Raw genomic sequence first — 18,359 nt, forward strand, 5'->3', positions numbered from 1 at the left:
AAAAAAACACATATGTGCAATATGTTTCTGTGGATTGAGCTTGTCTGTGTGTGTGTTTCCACAGACTCCAGATGGAGGATGAGCTGCGACAGAGAGAAAGAGAGCGGGAGCGGGAGCGGGAGCAAGAGCGAGAGAAAGAGAGAGAACGAGAAGCCGAGCGAGAAAAGGAGCGTGAACGAGAGAGGGAGCGAGAGAAGGAGCTTGAGCGTGAGAGGGAGAGAGAGAGGGAGCGAGAGAGGGAGAAAGAGAGAGAGCGTGAGAGGGAGATGGAGCGACAGAAGGAGAGGGCAGCACGAGAGAAAGCTGCAGAGAGCCATTATCTGACTGAGCTTCACGGGCTGAGAGGACCACCAGACGACAGAGCCAAACCCGACAGAATCACTAGCAACAGACCTGGTATGAACATTAGCTCAGATGTGCCAAGCCACAAAAAAACTGTATGAATGTATGTGTGGATGTAGCACATCTTTCATTTGATTCATTTTAGCAATTGTATGCTGTGTTTTGAACACACAGTAAAATCTTATTGGGTGTAATTAGGTGATATTTCACTGCTGAGGAAATAGGCTACATTTTGGATGAGAAAATGTATATAATAATAAAATAATAATAATGATGACCATATTAAAAAGAAAGTAGGTCATCAACAATTAAAAACACTACAAAAACAAGGAAGTGAATGTCTGAAAAATAATATGTTTTATATTTAGGGACCGAACACTTGCGCCCTATTGGAATTGCTCCATTTGTTATTATTCTTCTTCTCTCGAATGAATCGCATTTATGATTGTCTAAACATGCTCGAAAATTCACAGAACCTTACACACACCCCAGAATTGGCAAAAATGTACATTTGGTAAAGGTCTCGAAATTGATTGTGGCAAAATGACTTGACAGCACCACCTATGCAAATTTGACGGAGTGGCCCCCGAGCTACGTTTTGCGCACACGTACGAAAATTGGTACACACATCAAACATGCCAGTATCTACAAAAAAGTATCTTGCAGTGAAATCCGAAATCCAAGAGGAAGTTGGATATTTTTAACTTCAACTGCCAAAAAAGTGCAGTTTTTGCTATTTCCAGGCATTGTATTTTGACTGCTTCAAGGGATTTTATCAGATCAACACCAGAATTGGGCATTGTCATCTAAAGGCCTTGGCGATGTTAAATTGCAAAGATCTAGAGTTTTCGTGGAAGGGTGTGATGTTTTGCAACGAAACAGAAAGTTGTTATAGCTCAGGCATGCATTATTCGATCTGCCTCAAAATCCACTCGTTTAATAAGAGTCTTGACCTGAACAAGTTTACTTTTCAATATCCAGTTACAGTTATAGCGCCACCTGCTTTTAACAGGAAATGACATGTTTTACAGTGTAACAAACTCCTAGAAATTAAATTAAATTGAATCCAAGTTGTGTCAGTATAATCCAAAGACCTTTGTGATGTGAAATTGGGAAGATCTAGAGTTTTTGTCGAAGGGCGTGTCCATGGTGGACTGACAAAGTTCAGTGTTTCGCCAAGGACGAGGAAATACTTATAACTCAGCTACACAATCTCCGATCTGCCTGAAAATTCTTAGCTTCAATGAAATTCCTATCCTAAAGACATCTACATGCCAATATTGAGTCACAGTCATAGCACCACCTGCTGACAGAAGGAAGTTTGGCATAAATCTTTGATTTTCTCAGGTTTTTTATATATCAGCTTAAATTAATATAGTCCACTGTTCTCGGTCATCCTAAGGCCACTGGGCAGCGGTGAGCCCGGGTGCGAGGTCCCTTTTATCGCTGAAGCTTTAATATCATTTGAAATTGATCACATTTTTAGGTGTCCTCAATATGTGTGAGATTCACCAAGCTGCTTTTGCTCAATGTTGCTGTATTTTTATGTTACAATATGACAGACATACAGTAAAGTAGCTTAACTTTTTTGTTTTATAACTTGATTCAATAAAATCAGTTGTTGTTTGGATTGGATTCTGAATAATGGAATTTAGGCAAGCAATAAGATTGAATAATTGCAGAGGTCCAGCAGCAAATACGTGCATGAATGGATGTATGCATTTGACAAAAAAATACATTCAGAAAAAAATTTATAGGGTGAACTTTCACTTTATGATGCACCTGAACACAACAACCAACGTGATGAAGTTCGATTTGGTCTTTGTCATCATATTTTATTGAATTCTTAAATCCTGACCTCTCATTCTGTGCAGCTAACACTATCACTATATCTGTGCCCCCTAGAAAAAACCAAAGAGTCCATTCTTACAACTCCTAAACCCATCCAGCCTGGAATTCACCAGTCTCTGAACTCCACCCACCACCCTGTGCCCAGTCTCTCCTCTGCTCATGGTTTGTATCTGGGCCCTGGAGGGGCAGGACCCGCCAGTTTGACGGTGGCCACAATGCTACAGCGTACTGAGGAAGAGCGCTGGTTGGCCCGGCAACGGAAGCTACGGCAAGAGAAGGAAGACAGGCAGTACCAAGTGTCAGAGTTCCGTCAGCAGGTCCTAGAGCAGCACCTGGACCTGGGCAGACAGGGGGAAATTCCAGACATGAATGTAGAAGGACACAGGTAAGGGCATTTTTCACACTGGAGATAAGTGTGATACATGCTTGGTTTTTACTTTTACTCTATAATCAAATTATAAGAGATGCTTTAACAGATAGGAAAGAAAAATTGTAATGATAGAAATCAGGGGGAGCCAATTGAAAACTGTTAAAAAATAAGTCGACATGTGATTGAGCTGCTGGGTTTATCTTTTATTTTGTTTGCTTAAGGCATCAAAGCTAATATGAATTAATCTGCAAGCAATGAGCAGCTCATTCGGTCAAATCTTCAATGTCACATTCAAGTTCTGTTGTATATGAAACCTGCATTTTGGGATAGTGATGTGTTGCTAACAAAGATGGATAATATTATTGTGCAGCACTGATAAAGCGTTTTTCTTTTAGACCTGTACCAAACCATCATGATCCTAGCAACAGAGATCGTGACCGAGACTCTCATCCGCTCCTGGGAGCTCCGCCCCCTCTCATCTCCCCCAAACATCAGCATAAAGACCATGCGCCGCCACCACCAACCACGCTCTGGAACCCTGCAGCACTCATCGAGACCTCCACTGACTCTAGACGCACCATGCATGACCCTCCGAGTCTAGGTCATTACGATATCAGCCGGCTTCCTTTGCCCCCCTCCAAACATGAGCGCCATTACAACTCTGAAAAGCTGGAAGAAGGATCTCGGAAGAGAGACAGTCTGGATAAATACCCCCTTATTCGACCAAGTGGATTCTCTGAGCCAAACACTTTCCTCGCAGAGCTGGAAAAATCCACCCAGAGCTTCCTGAACCAACAGAGGGCGCCACTGAGTCTGTCAGGGCCCTACGGAGAGCTGAGCGCTGGTTTTAAGTCCAGCGGGCCTTTAAAGAGCCTTCAGGGGCATTCACGCCTTGCGCCGGATACAACGTTAGTGTATGACGAGTTCCTGCAGCAGCACAGACGAGCAGTCAGCAAACTTGACCTAGAGGAGAGAAGACGCAGGGAAGCCAGAGAGAAAGGTACAATGAGATGTTAACTTTGTCTGTCATCAGAGGCTGAAAATCTTCAGCTCAGAAAATGTCATTCCCACAAATTATTGGTTTTGGGTTATGGATGGTGTTTCTGTAATAACTGGTAGTGATATCTAAAGAGCAAGAGATACAACTTCAGATGAGACACACATTTCAGTGTCAGCAATTGAGATACAGAGACTAGGGCTTGGTGATACGGCAAAAATGCACAATATATATTGTGATATACAGTAAGTTGTTAATACTTCCAGATTTAAAAGAGTACCCCAACAATGACTGAAGCCACAAAAATTAGAGGGTCCATTAAATGGCATAATATACTTTCGGCCACTTTTGGTCCGCACCTGGGTTAATTTGACGTCAGAGTTCGGTACGTTTAGCTAGTGTGAATGTGTCTTCTGAACTCTGTACCCGACTCTGTCTGAAAAATGTGATCTGGAGTACGGTTCGCGCAAACTCTGGTCCGGTTCACTTCTGGTATGAATGCAATCGTACCAAATAATAGAAGAGAACCACCAATGGTACAACAAACTATTGTTTTCACACTGCTCATTCGCGTGTATCATGTGCTGTACCTTGGTGACAAGCTGGACTGAGCCAGAGCAAACACAGTGATAATGACTGCTTGTCTCCTCCAAAAACAACTTCTGCAGACATCGCAATGTGTTCTGAACGTTTATAATATTCACTTAAATAACAGCCGTACACAACAGCAGCTTGATGACGCAAGCGTACACAAACCAACTGAGAAGGTGGCAGGGTGGGACATTCAAACTTGGGTACAGTCCAGGCAATTGACCCCAGTGTGGAAGCACCCTTAGATTCCTATTGTTGCACATTCTGCTTTGTGATTGGCTCTTAAATCAATATAGAGTAAAAATGTCCAGAGCTTATCATTGTTATTGACATCAATTTTATTGCGATGCGATATGATATAGTTTATCGGTTCGAGTAGTGAGATGGATGGTAAATTGCTCTATACTAAAACCTGTGGTATTTGACACAGTTCATTCAATTTTATGATTAGCCCATGAATGTAATCCCATCCGCAGATTAATCCCAAAGTTCAATTGGTTCAGTTATCATATCGATGGCATAATAGTACGTGGAAACTCTACTATACAGTACTGCACAATTTTTGCATTGCACAGACACTACACGATAAAACTTTTTTTACACACGTTAGAGTACATTTAAGTTGGGCTTTATTCGTGGTGTTTACCAGTGAGTAAAGCTTAAGTCCTGAAGGCCATTTCTAAGAGTTGAAGAATGACCTTCAATATCTTGATTAGGTTATTACTATGAGCTGGATGACTCCTATGATGAGAGTGACGAGGAAGAGGTGCGAGCTCATCTCCGGAGGGTTTCTGAACAGCCACCACTCAAGCTGGATGATTCCACAGAGGTAACACATGACTATCAGAATACTACTTGCAAGAATTGTTTATCTGTGTAGATTTTTAAATAACGGATTATACTCTCACCCCCTCCCATATCAGTACACCTATTTATTGGTCAAAACACCTCTATCTTTTTACAGAAAGTGGAGTTTTTAGAGATGTTTGACCTGACTACCCTGGCCCACCGAGAGGAGATGATGGAGGTGAAAAGGAAAAAAAGGAGGCGCATGCTAAGAGAGAGGAGTCCCTCCCCACCAGCTGTGCAGAACAAGCGGCCCACTCCTACACCCCTTCTAACCCGTTTCACTCCAGAGGACATGAACAACAGCCCAGAGCTGGAAGACAAGAAACGCTTCCTTACCATCTTCAGCCTCAACCACATCACACAGCAGCAGAGAAGAGGTAGTATGTATTATGTTCATAATACTTTGTATGTTCTTTGATTTTTCTGGTGGCACTCTAGAGTTTTATATGGCTAGTTTATACTTCTGTGTCGAATGATCATCGTGACCTACAGCGCATGCCTTGCGCGTTGCTGTGCATTTATACTTCTGTGTGCTGTTTGTGTTGGTCTGCAATAACACTTCCGAAACACTAGCTGTCAGCAGGTTTTTATGTTCCTCTGTGTTGAGTTTCTTCGCTGGTGTTTTGTTTTTTAAGAATGCCATCTTAATGTACAAGTAGCTAAAACTTGCTTATTCAAGGCGGGAACCGGCAGATGAGCAACAACTTTAATTATAAGGTAAACATTAGAGGTGTGAACCTATACTGGTCTTACGGTTCGGTTCGGTTACAAATATCATGCCATCGATTCGGTTCAATTAGATATTTCAGTGCATCACGGTGCATTGACGATGCCAGCCATACACAGTGTTATATTTTCGGGGGTGGCTATAACAAGCTGTCTGTATAAACACACACACACATGGACACACAGCACCACACTGTCTCTCATTCACACACATACACAAACATAGACAGCACCAAACAAACACGCACACACTCACACACGCACACTCACACACACGTGCACTCACACACACGCCACGCTTGCTTGCTTGCTCGCTCGCTCGCTCGCTCAAGAGCGATATTGTGAGACCGCCCACTCCTGTTAAAATTACACCAGAGTTACCGACCGCTCCTGCGCTTTTATTCGGACATTTATTCCCACGAAATTTATAGTCACGCCAGCAGGTGAAATGGGCCACAATGAGAGAGAGAGAGAAATGGAGTACTTTCATTCCCTCAATCGCAGAGAAATAGGGGCTTAGTTATAAGTGCCAGAGAAAGACTTTCCAGAAAACACACACACAGTGAAATTTTTAAGTAATTGGCACCTGTAGTGTTGTAAATACCCGCGCTCGCCTCCCTCGCGACAGAGCGCATATGAGATAAATGACGTCAGTACATATTAACCGGTTATGATTATTACTGAACCGATACCGAATTGTCCGCGTCTGCATCGCGGTGCACCGAAGAAACAATTAATTTTGACACCCCTAGTAAACACAAAACAAAACTTTCCACCTGGGGACCGTTCTTTGTACGTGGATTACTCACTTAGCTGGATTTGGATATTGACGATTTGACATGATCCAGGTTCGTTTAGTTCTTCAAAAATCATCTGAGACTTGTTGTCATATCAACAGTTCTGCTAGCTCAAACCTGCCAGGGAGCAGGCTCATTTCATATAAACAGGATTAGATTGGGTCAGTTCAAGCAAAGATAATACTGAAAGTATGTACTAAATGCTGATATAAAGTTAAAAATATATATTAATAAAATGTATCCAATCTGCACTCCGAAATACAGTACAAAGACTGCCACCTGGTGGTTTAAAGAAAAAATGTATTGATATGAACTTTTTAGATACAAACATGTACATGCACAATATTCGACTTTTAAAATAATAATAATAATAATAATAATAATAATAATAATAATAATAAAGGATAATCATTTATGCAGTCATGCACGTGTTTTGACCGCTAATATACCAGTGATTTGATGCTTCAACAAAGTTGCAGACACCTTTACCGATATCAAAATGCTTTTTTGATGCAAAATTAATTTATGCAGTTATTCCTTACATCGATTAAAAAAACTTGAGTAGGCCTAGGCTACTATAATAAAGAAAATCTTCTCTAAATGTAGAACTGAATGCATTGAAATAAATGATGAATACTCTTGACACATGAAAGTGTGAAGCCTGCAGCTTACAACAAATGTGGAAAGTTATTGCGTGTCCTATTTAACAAACCGTTTACTGCTAATTTTATGTAATTTTGCTCACATGGATAATTGAATATTAATCAGATGATGTCATTACACTGTTGTGCCGTCAGCCAATCATTGCATTGCTGATCACGATTTCGAGGATTGATAGATCTGTTCTTCACAACACACACAGCGATCTCAGATCAGTTCATCCAGACATTTTAATCTGATACGCGAACTTGTTTGAAGAACCAAATTAGCCAGAGAACAGTTATCAAAATCAAAAGATCCAGGATCTGCCAAATCATATGAAGAATGGACCCCTGGAGCTACTTCACTAGACTCAACACTTGTAAACGCTCACTCCAACCAATGTCTTTCTTGTTCTATTCCTGTATTTTAGATAACGAGAGGGTTGAGGAGTTGTTGCAGGCCATAAAACAGAAGAGTGTGACTCTAGACACCATCAGACACAACCCTCACCCACTTTGCAGGAGTCCTGCAGCCCATAGCTCAGGTCAGTTTGCATTGCTCTTTATGCATCCACATTTGTTTGTCTCTACAGTGACTTGTGTTTTCAGCACACTTTCTGGTTTATCTTCAGTAATACAATGCTTGACAACTTACTAGGACTACATCAGCATTCTACCACTGTTCTTACCTGATATATTGAACATGATCTACAAAAATGAAATATTGTCATATACTTACCTAATTATCCTTGTAAAGTGACCCAATCCACATTGTATTGAGTGCTATAGAAGTGAAGGAGGTTTGACTTAGTAGCTGATGGTAACACATGGTTCTGCTTGTCTGCTTTCTCAGCTGTCATGACACATATTGAACCTGTCATTTGAATTGTTTTTTGCAGACCAGTCATCTCAGTCTCCAGTCCAGTCTGAAGAACTGCTGAATGGATGGCCGCTCAGTCCATCACCGTCTGTGTCCATTCCCCTGCCTCCAGCAGACCCTCTCCCCATCTCGGATCAGCACAGACCTCTCTCAGAACCCCCTAAACCTAAAGACTCTTCCTTGCCTCCTGCATTACCTGACAAATGTCGAGCCAATGACAGCCTCCATGGCAAGAGCTCTAGTCTGCTGAATAGTCTCCGACAGCCCCCATTCTCTAAAGAGAGTTCTGTCAGTGTCAATGGAAAGACTAAACCCTGGGAGAACTTCATTGCTGAGGAGTTTGCCCAGCAGTTCCATGAATCTGTCCTGCAGTCCACACAAAAAGCACTGCAGAAGAGTAAAGGTAGTGAACAGCTCCAATTCTTCTTGCTTGCATACATATATCGCTAACTTCAACTAGAAGTTATACAAACTGCCTGTAGCAGTGTTAATTTCATCAATGAATATAAGGGTGGAAAATGTTCGTTTTTTTTTGTTTTTTTTTATAGCCTGACAAACTGACCGTTCCTCTGCTCTAGTAGTGTGACTGAAAACTATGAATGTGTGAGCTAGGGCTGGGCCAATAAGCAACATCACACCGAATTGAGTTAATTTATTTCGATAACGATGATAAGCTCTGGACATTTTTACACGATATTGATCAAAGAGCCAATCACACAGCAGCAATATGCGACAACTAGGGCTGTGACGGTAACTGATTTTTTTTGTTACCCCATGATGAAGCCATTACTTTACACATTAAAATAATCAAGTGTGTGCAGTTCACATTACCTTATGTAGTTACTCTTTTGATATTGGGGATGCATAAAACCCTGTTATGTACAGATCTCGGTTATATCCGCTGCTGCCGACTGTTAATAGATCTTGGTTATGTCCGCTGATGCAGCCGTTAATATGTGGGTCAGCTAATCAAAAAGTAGGCTACATGATGTTTAATTATGGGTGGGTCGTAGGTTGATAATCTCAATCATTGGTTATGCGAACTTTTAACTACTTTGTCTAAAATATTAAAATGTTCAAACGATTTAATTAAAGCCGGATCAATGAGTGGTTTAGTCACAACAGTGAAAACTGTTAAATAAAGGCTGCTCTTTTATTTTCGATCATACAGTTAACAAAAATAAATTATTCGAAACTGAATATTTTGTTTTATTTTATTTATGTTATAATTGTATTTAACTTACCATTTTGTGTTTTGACTTCAAATGTTCGTTCTTGTTGTTTATTTTCTAGATAACTGGTCAACAAAAAATACATTAAAATTAAGATACAATTTTAATGTGATGTACCAAATTATACCAAACAAAGTTCCAATTTATTTATTTTTTTTCGGCAAAAATGTATGAATTGTATATTTTTGAGCATACCCATCCGCTACACAACTGTGCAGTGTTTGTTTTGCTTCATGGAAAATAAGGATTTAATTACGCTCCACTGTATGTTTTCCCCATTTTCTGTTTAATGAAGAGACGATTTTTTTTCAACACATTTCTAAATGTAATAGTTTTAATAACTAATTTCTAATAACTGATTTCTTTTATGTTTGCCATGATGACAGTAAATAATATTTTACTAGATATTTTTCAAGACACTTCTGTACAGCTTAAAGTGACATTTAAAGGCTTAACTAGGTTAATTAGGTTAACTAGGTAGGTTAGGGTAACTAGGCAAGTTATTGTGTAACGATGGTTTGTTCTGTAGACTATCAAAAAAATATAGCTTAAAAGGGCTTATAATTTTGACCTCAAAATGTTTTTAATAAAGTTTTGTAAACATTCAAAGGGGGCTAATAATTCTGACTTCAACTGTATATTGGCTACATTTTTGTTTATACAAAATATATGCTATAAGCCTAGCCTATAGCCTACTTTAAAAAATATGAGCTCATCTATGGTTCCCAATTCCAGTCCTCAGGACACCCTGTCCTGCATTCAAAATCTTTGAATTTACTACTCTGTCGTTAGAGAAGTATGTTCTGTACAGTATGAATGTGAGCAGTTTGAATGGAACTCGGATGTACTACATCCGCCATTTTGTCATCACGTGACATGAATTCTCTCGTAGTGCATCATAGGATAGCATAGCGTCCATCCGATGTGCACTTTAGAATCTCACCAGAAGTAGGTCATCTGGGTACTTCTCGCATACTGATTTTCAAATTCAATGAATTCGGACATATTACTCAGCTCGCATACTGTTTTAGCGTACTACAGCCAATAGGTGCATCCCAAATGACTAAATAAAGGAATACTTGTGCACCATTCTACGCCATTTTGTAGTATAAAAAGTGTAAGTAGTGCATTCACACTAAAAACTCTAAAAATAATAAGTGCAATGATGGACACTAAGATGTAATGATGGACACTTCAAGCATTTAAAGTCGCAGCTTTGCTCACGTAGCGGAAGGGGCACAAATGTTGGATTACATTATTTATTTTGGATTGTGAAAGCAAAATTCTTGTACGAGAGTGATTATAGCGCCTCCCCATGGTGAATGTGGTTATACTCATAGCAAGTATTATTTGGGTGTTTGGTCATTTATTTTACTAATATGGCAACCATCAAACGTCTTCTGGGAAATGGTTTGAATTTCCGCTTAGTAAAATGACCATTAGTGTTCCACTTGGGACAACACTACATACATATACTTTGCTGTAGAGTGTATAGAGTGCCATTTGGGACGCAGCACATGTCTTTTTCATGGATCATTTCATGGATCCCTCTGTTAACGAGCTGATGATCTGAATCAAGTGTTAAGTATAAAATGTGCAGGGCAGGAGGTTAGGAACCACTGATGTAATGAATGAACAACGAATTATTGTTGACAGAAAATGTCTCTTCTTTTATCAGGTGGTGCCTTGGTTGTATCAGAACAAAACCATGCAGTGGACTCATCCGTGCATTATAACATTCCTGAGCTCCAGAGCACACCAGGTCGCTCCAAACCCCACCCTCATCCTCCCTCATCTCAGCCCAACGGACAGCACTGCCCCCCTCAGCCCTCCCACCAGGAGCTTTCTGCAGAGGAGTCTGAGGAAGAAGAAGAGGAAGACGACACTGAGGAGGATGAGCCCTCGACGTCCAGATGGCAGGGCATTGAAGCCATCTTTGAAGCTTATCAAGAGTATGCAGAAGGTAAGACATGTGATCTTTCTGCTTCAGTTGCATTTCATAGTTCTGTAGTAAAAATAGACATGGATAGTATAGGAGCTGCTCCCTAAACTGTGCTGGTGTATGTGATGTCAGGAGGCTTCTTATCACAAGGACACTGCATATGGAGGTCCCTGCATTTGGGAATAGAGCACACTACCTCAGGCTTACCTCTTTCTCTTTCTGTCTCCAGAGCAAAGCATTGAGCGACAGGTTCTTCACAGTCAGTGCAGACGACTGGAGGCGCATCACTATAATCTCAGTCTAACCGCTGAACAGCTCTCACACTCAATGGGGGTAAGGAGCACATACACACTCGACCCTCTCTTAGACCTTGATATTAAGGGGCTGTTTACAGCTGGTCACTACAGGCCTTTTCTCTGATTAGATAACTATCTGAAACTATCTTAAAACTATCTGATTTGGGAACGTGGGTCCATTTACATTTGGTCACACAAAGGTGTCTCTGCTAAACGGATATGAATCTGATCTTTAAAGGGCACCTATGATGAAAATCATCTTTTTGTAGCTATTTGAACAGAACTGTGGGTAGGTGTAGTGTGCCCACAGTCATATTGGGGTGATATAAAGACAATAAGCCTCTTTTTTTTTACGTTTACATTTCCTGACATTAAAATAAGATCCAAATCCCTCCCATTTTGAGGCCGACATGGTGTAGGAGTGCAGTTTCCCCACCCACCAATTTGATTGAGAGCTGTGTATTAACATGTCTCCGTAGTAATGCGTATTATCATATCAACAAGACAGGACCTGTGCAAAGCAACTGGGATTAAAAGATCTGTTCAGCTCGCTGTGATCATCAGTCATCATCAAATGTGATCAAGAATGAGTTTTACAAGTTTAAAACTGCATGTTTGTAATGAATTACAGCAATTTTACAGTCTTCATCACCACAGCCATATGTTAGTACATATGTAAAAGAAGACGCTTCAATCCTGGTTTGTGGACGTTAAATCAGGTTTATTCTGTACGTTAACATAACGGATATTCATACAGTGGTGTATATTAACATGTATCCTGTCACATTTGCCGTGCAAAAACTGTGCAAAGTTAAAGGCATACACTGTGTGTGTGTGCGTGAACTTTGTAACAACATTGTGTGTGACTCATCGTTGCAGAAATGCTTGAATTAACTCCAAAACAAATACATCAAGTAGTCATTGGTAAAGTTCTTACTGTAGTATTTCTCACAAACGTTACGTGAGATCATGTCTGTCACTGTGCTGTTTATCCAACGCAGCCCGAGATTGAGGCACACACTGACAGTCACATGGGAACAGTGGGTGCGGAGAACCAGCATTAAAGGCACAGGCAACAAAAACAGCTACATTGTGTTCAGAGCAGAAAATTCCAAAATTCTGAAAGGTATAATAAATAATCTGATGGGTGTTTTGAGCTGAAACCTTACAGACACATTTTGGAGACACAAAAGACTTCTCTTAAGTCACCAAGACACCATATAAAAACTGTAAGGAATTTACATTAATCTGTGTATAACCTACTCTCACGAAAACCATGCTTTTCAAATGAAAGAATAGCTATATTTTTGGATTATTTTCCTCTCCATTCACAAAGATAGGCTCCTACAGGTGTGTGATGCATCTTTCTGTTTTTAATGCTGGTATTTCATATTAATTTAACATTCTGATTTTCATTTAACGGTTATAAACCGCTCAAAAACAAAATAATGGAAAAGAAAATTAATTAAATGAAACAACCATCCCACAATGTCATCTGTGACTTTGGGTGGTTTGTTGCATATGTTATAGGTAGGCCTACATGGAATCTGCGCACGCAGAAATCCACAGATTTTTAGCCCATCATTGAGTTATTTGAGCATTAACTTGTGCAAATGTGTGTAAATTTATATTTATTTAATTTTGAAATCATTTCACTAATATTATTGTGATATAGTAGTAATAATATAATAAAAATGTTCTTATTTTTTTACAATACAGTTTGTAGTCATATTTTCTGCCATTTAGTAGATCTATTATATGAGAGACTTGCTTTGTTTACCAAAAAAGTGGATCTAATTGGATTTGCATTGTAAACATTAAATAAACTAAAAAAAAAATACTGTTTGTTATTTCATATATTTTTTTTGTTTTTATGTTTTTAGTTATGATTCTCCTAAAATCGTTCTGCATAAATCTGCAAATGTTTTTCAAAATTCTCAACAGAAATAACAAAAAATGTCCGCAGATTCTGTCTGGCCCTAGTTATAGACTATATGTTGTCTTATAGCCTATAACATGCTCTCAGATGTTTGTATTTTTTATCTTTTAAGAGGACAATGTTGTTTCGGCCACCCATTTAAACCTGTCCAGTTTGAGTGATCAGATTTATATTCATCTCAAATGTGTTTCGGAGAGTATTTACACTAGCTCACTAGCTCTTCACAATTGGTAATCTATTGGATTCGGATAAATACATGAAGTTACCTGGGCTGTGTCTGAAATTGCGTACTTCCATACTATATAGTACGCTAAACTCAGTATGTGAGCTGAGTAGTAGGTCCAAATTCATAGAATTCGAAAATCAGTATGCGAGAAGTATGCGGATGACCTACTACTTCCGGTGAGATTTTGAAGTGCGCATCGGAGGTTGATGCTAGATCGGATATGGTTGCGGCTGGAAGTTAACGAGAATTATTTATTAAATTTTCCATTTATTGTATTTTATTAACGTCTACCCCCACCATAAACCCAACCGTCACAGTAATGTAAAAACAGTAGTTCTAGCAAGTATTATTTATTTATTTATCTGTTAAATTACCCAATATTTTTTTTTTACTTATATTTTTAGATTACAATTTATTTATAATTGTATTTATTGTAACTTCTTTCTTAAATTCTACTTTTTGTAGTAATATTATATGTTATACAAGGGTCTGAGAGTCCTGTATGGCCTGTACATGTGGTTGAATTGACAATAAAGCTGACTTTGACTTTTTGACTTTTTTAACACCTACCCCGCCCCAGTCACAGTACTGTAAAAAATAATTATTGTTATACAGTGTCATAAAAATGCTGCTATATTGATGTGCATATCGCACTTCTGGTCGACTGTGTATCCAAACTAGACTTTACCCGCTTTGAATGGATGCTATGCTATCTCATGATGCTCGTGAGAGAATTTATGAATAGGAGTTGAGGGACGCATCTCGCACGGGTAGGTCACTTGATCATGATAAAATGGCCATCTGAGTTTGATTCATACTGTATAGAATGTACTTTTCTAATGGCCGAGTAGTATGTTTAAATTCAAATGCAGAACCCTGTGTTCAAGCAGGTGGGAATTAATGTGAATGTCAAGGAATTGTTGTTGTTATTGTTGTGCAACACTTTGTCTCACAGTGGATGTGCATTGTGTCTGTAGGAGCTGATGGCTCAGAAGCAGAAGCTGGCAGCAGAGCGGGAGAACCTGCAGGCAGAACTGGAGCACTTTAAGAAGTGTTTGACGCTGCCACAGAGCCCCTGGTCTAGGGCTCACTTTAAGGGCTACCCACCCAGGTGACACCCTATGGGACCACTGACCACCCCCCCCCCCCCCCCCCTCCCCTCCAAACCCCCAAAACCGAGACTCATACTCCATCCAAGAGATGGTGAGGAACAGTAGATCTGGCCATTGAGTTTTTCCTCCCTTTGAAGCCCTCCTGTGGGAAAAACCATGCATGAGCACGTCAAAGCCTCCCATCTCACAGAGACAACAGCCATACCGCAACACAGCAAGAGGAAGAACGCCAGTCAAAACACACATCCACACACCTGCAAACTTCTTTACCATGGAGGTCATGCCTAGAAATGCACTTAAAGACATGAAAGGAAAAAGAACTCTCTGGAGGTACTGGGTTCTGACAGACTCTTTTAAATCTTGGTAAGGAAAAACGCATCAGATGAATTAAAAAAAAAAAAAGAAAGAAAATTTTTATTTCAAGATTTAGAATAAAGTTTTTTAAAGAGGTGCTTCAGCATTGTATTGTAAATAATTTCAAAACAAGAAAAAAGAATTTTGTATGTTTTTAATTACTTAAAGCGTCGTTCTTTGGAAGAAGAAGAAAAAAAGCCTGCCATTTTGTTTTCTAATATATTCATGTTTTGGGGGCGTTAAGCAAAATGTTCACTTTCAGCGTTTGCTCTGCTGCTGGTCAGAATAACTTTTTCAGGACTCGTGGAGTGATGACATCACTTTTTGCCTGAATCACAGTAGCAATGACACGGGACCTACCGCCAACACTTTTCTTCTTATCCCGTAAGGCCATATAATCACAGGATAACTTTAGCCCTGCATTCTGATGACATATATGTGTGTGTGACACAGGAAGTCTCTACGTGATCACCCGTCTCTCGACCCTCTGGACTGCTACACGAGAAGTAGTTTTAGTGGCAAAGCAGCATGCAGCCTCTTTGCTTTTCTGTTTCCTGCATTCAGTTAAAGGGGCGTTTATTCCAAAATCGTTGTCAGAGGAATTGACATGCTCAAAAAGTAAATCCTAAGAAAAAGATCGAATTCGTTTCATAAACAAAACAGTTTTGCCATTGACAATTAATGTGCCAAAGTCTGAGGTGGTGGCATGCCAAAAACAGAAACAAGTCAATTTCAAGAAACAAGAATTGAGTCAGTCCTGCTGTCAGTCACGATTGGAAATCATCCAAAGAAATCTGCCTCTCTGAACACGTTCTTGTTTGCCAAGTTTTTTTTTAGATATATAATATCCACGGTTAATCAATCACACATTTTATCCTCCCACAAGTCACTGATAAAAATTCTAAATATAGGCCTTAACATGTATGAACTCTGACTGCCTGTGATAGCTTTTATTTTCTACCTTTTTGTACTGTTCTGTTAGATGTAGAAGCTGGAATGACACACCTGTTTGTTTCCTGGCACTTACCCCTACCCTTCATATGTGTGTATGGCACAGCACGCAGTTACAAAGCGACCAAACACACACACGCCATTTCTGATCTGAATTTACTGCAAGGGTGAAACAGAGAAGCGTCTCTAATGCATCTTCATGAAGCACAGGTGAGGTGTTTGCTTGCACTGTCATTTATTTCAGCCATGCGGACCCCGAGCAGGTGTGCCATCAGTTTGATCATTGTGTGTGTGTAAATCTGCATCACATGAAGTACTACCACTGCCGTGGAGCAGATACAAACCTGCCCAACACACACACACATGCATATATACACTCGCCCCAGAACTCAGTGGAGGACGTTAGATGCTGTGAAACCATGTTTTTGTTTTTCTATTTTCCTCTTTTGTTGTTTTTTTATGTACCTGTTTGAATCCATTGTAATGTAATATATTCTTTGTTGAGTGTAGTAATTAGGTATTTATGGATATATTGCTGTAATTTCAGACAAAAATTAAATATTTCAAAAATGTCTTTGCCACGCTTGGATTTCTTCATTATTTATTGTGTTCCTGTTATAAAAGCTGTATTGTATTGCTTGTACAAGAGACGGTTGAATTATATGATCACAGAAGTTATTCAAGTATAGTCATTGACCAGTGGCCTTAAAAAGTTCAACACGGAAGAACAAACTATACTAGTTCTTGATCTTTATGACCAAATAGGAATACTACAAACATTGCTCAGTGTTTATACTTAAATATACTTCCCGTACACAAAAAAAAGCACTATTTCATTGGACCGCCTTTCACTTTTATTACAAGATACATTTGGCGTTGTTCCATAGTATTGTTTTAATATACTTCCACACAGTCACAGTCAACATTTACTCCTGTCCAGAGTTTCATTCATTTTGATTTCATATTGTACTGATGATTGGAGAGTCGGAACTGCAGCGCACGTCACAAATATTCTAAATAAGGTTAGGATCTGGATGCTGTGGAGGTCAATCCATGTTTAAAAATGGTGTCTCGTGGTCCCTGAACTACTCTCACAATTTGAGCCCTATAAATCCTGGCATTGTCTAAGAAAATACCATTGCCGATAATAGCGATTTTAAAACCTTTAATATAGGAAGTCCTCGGCTATGTGCAGAGGTTAATATTAATCAGAAATAAGTGGACATAAGTTTTACGTTAGGTAATGCAGTCCTGAATTTACAAACAGTCCCGGAGAACAGTTGTAACACATTGATCAAATTTAGTTTTCAGTCACGCTCATGTAAAGGTAATATTTAACTCCTTAAGTTTTGCCTTCATTCCTTTTTGATTTCAGTCGTGACATAAAGCTTCAACATGATTTATTTACCACACGTTTTTAAATTTAATAGTGTACAACAACTAATTTCTAAAAACTACCTTATCTTTACCATGGTGACAGTGAGTGCATAATATTTTAATTATTTTGCAAGATTGTATTCAGACAAAGTCCCTTTAAGTATTCTATAGTATTTGATTCAGATTAAAGTGTAATTTAAAGACTTCACTAGGTTATGTTAACTAGGAAAGTTGGAACAATGAGTCAAGTTATTGTATGGCTGGTTTGTTGTGTAGACAATCAAAAAATATACAGTAAATTCTTATAGAGGCTAATAATACTGAATTTAAATTTTTTTTTAACTGCTCTTATTCAAGAAATAAACTATAAGAAATTAGCCTTATTATGACTCCAGAAGAATTATTTTAGTTTTACAGGAAATACTGTGAAAATGTCCCTGGTTTGTTTAAGATCACTTGGAAAACATAATTTTTAACTTAACGGGAGGGCAAAAACTGCATCTGTTAAAGTGTACAGGTGCGGAAATGTGCCTTCATGTACTTGAATGTTAGAAATCCTACTACAATACAAAGTTACCTGTCAAATAAATGAACATGGAAGATTATTTTGAGTATTAGTTAATTAGCTTGTTTATGAAGACTACAGGTGATGTATGAAAAAAAAATGAATAATTAAGTAGTTTGTGATGTATGAATAATTAACTTTGAATAATTAAGTAGTTTGTGATGTATGTTAAAGTGCACCCCCTAAAAGGACAAGTGGTCCCTGCCCAGCCCCCCCAGTTACTCTGGTCTAGAACCGCCACTGGTCATTCAGTATCTTCATATATTTTATTATTTGGGGACATAACATTGCTGAACCTAGACTTGACCAACTGCAGCATCC

At 39.1% G+C, this 18,359-nt stretch overlaps 1 protein-coding gene across 3 annotated transcripts in view; it reads left to right on the forward strand.

Annotated features, from left to right (window-relative positions):
• gse1b (Gse1 coiled-coil protein b) overlaps positions 1-14,820 on the forward strand; it is a 352,884-nt gene extending 338,064 nt beyond the window's left edge. For all 3 annotated transcript variants that reach the window (XM_056478137.1, XM_056478138.1, XM_056478139.1), the window contains 10 exons: positions 65-396; positions 2,248-2,578; positions 2,959-3,563; positions 4,868-4,980; positions 5,116-5,377; positions 7,596-7,709; positions 8,064-8,447; positions 10,955-11,239; positions 11,448-11,551; positions 14,657-14,820. In XM_056478137.1, the coding sequence (XP_056334112.1) occupies positions 65-396; positions 2,248-2,578; positions 2,959-3,563; positions 4,868-4,980; positions 5,116-5,377; positions 7,596-7,709; positions 8,064-8,447; positions 10,955-11,239; positions 11,448-11,551; positions 14,657-14,794 (2,668 nt within the window). In that variant the 3' untranslated portion in view covers positions 14,795-14,820. The remainder of the gene's footprint in view (positions 1-64; positions 397-2,247; positions 2,579-2,958; positions 3,564-4,867; positions 4,981-5,115; positions 5,378-7,595; positions 7,710-8,063; positions 8,448-10,954; positions 11,240-11,447; positions 11,552-14,656) is intronic.
• Positions 14,821-18,359: the final 3,539 nt, after the last annotated feature.

The sequence above is a fragment of the Danio aesculapii genome, chromosome 18 (genome assembly GCF_903798145.1).
Source record: "Danio aesculapii chromosome 18, fDanAes4.1, whole genome shotgun sequence".
NCBI classification, from domain to species: Eukaryota; Metazoa; Chordata; class Actinopteri; order Cypriniformes; family Danionidae; genus Danio; species Danio aesculapii.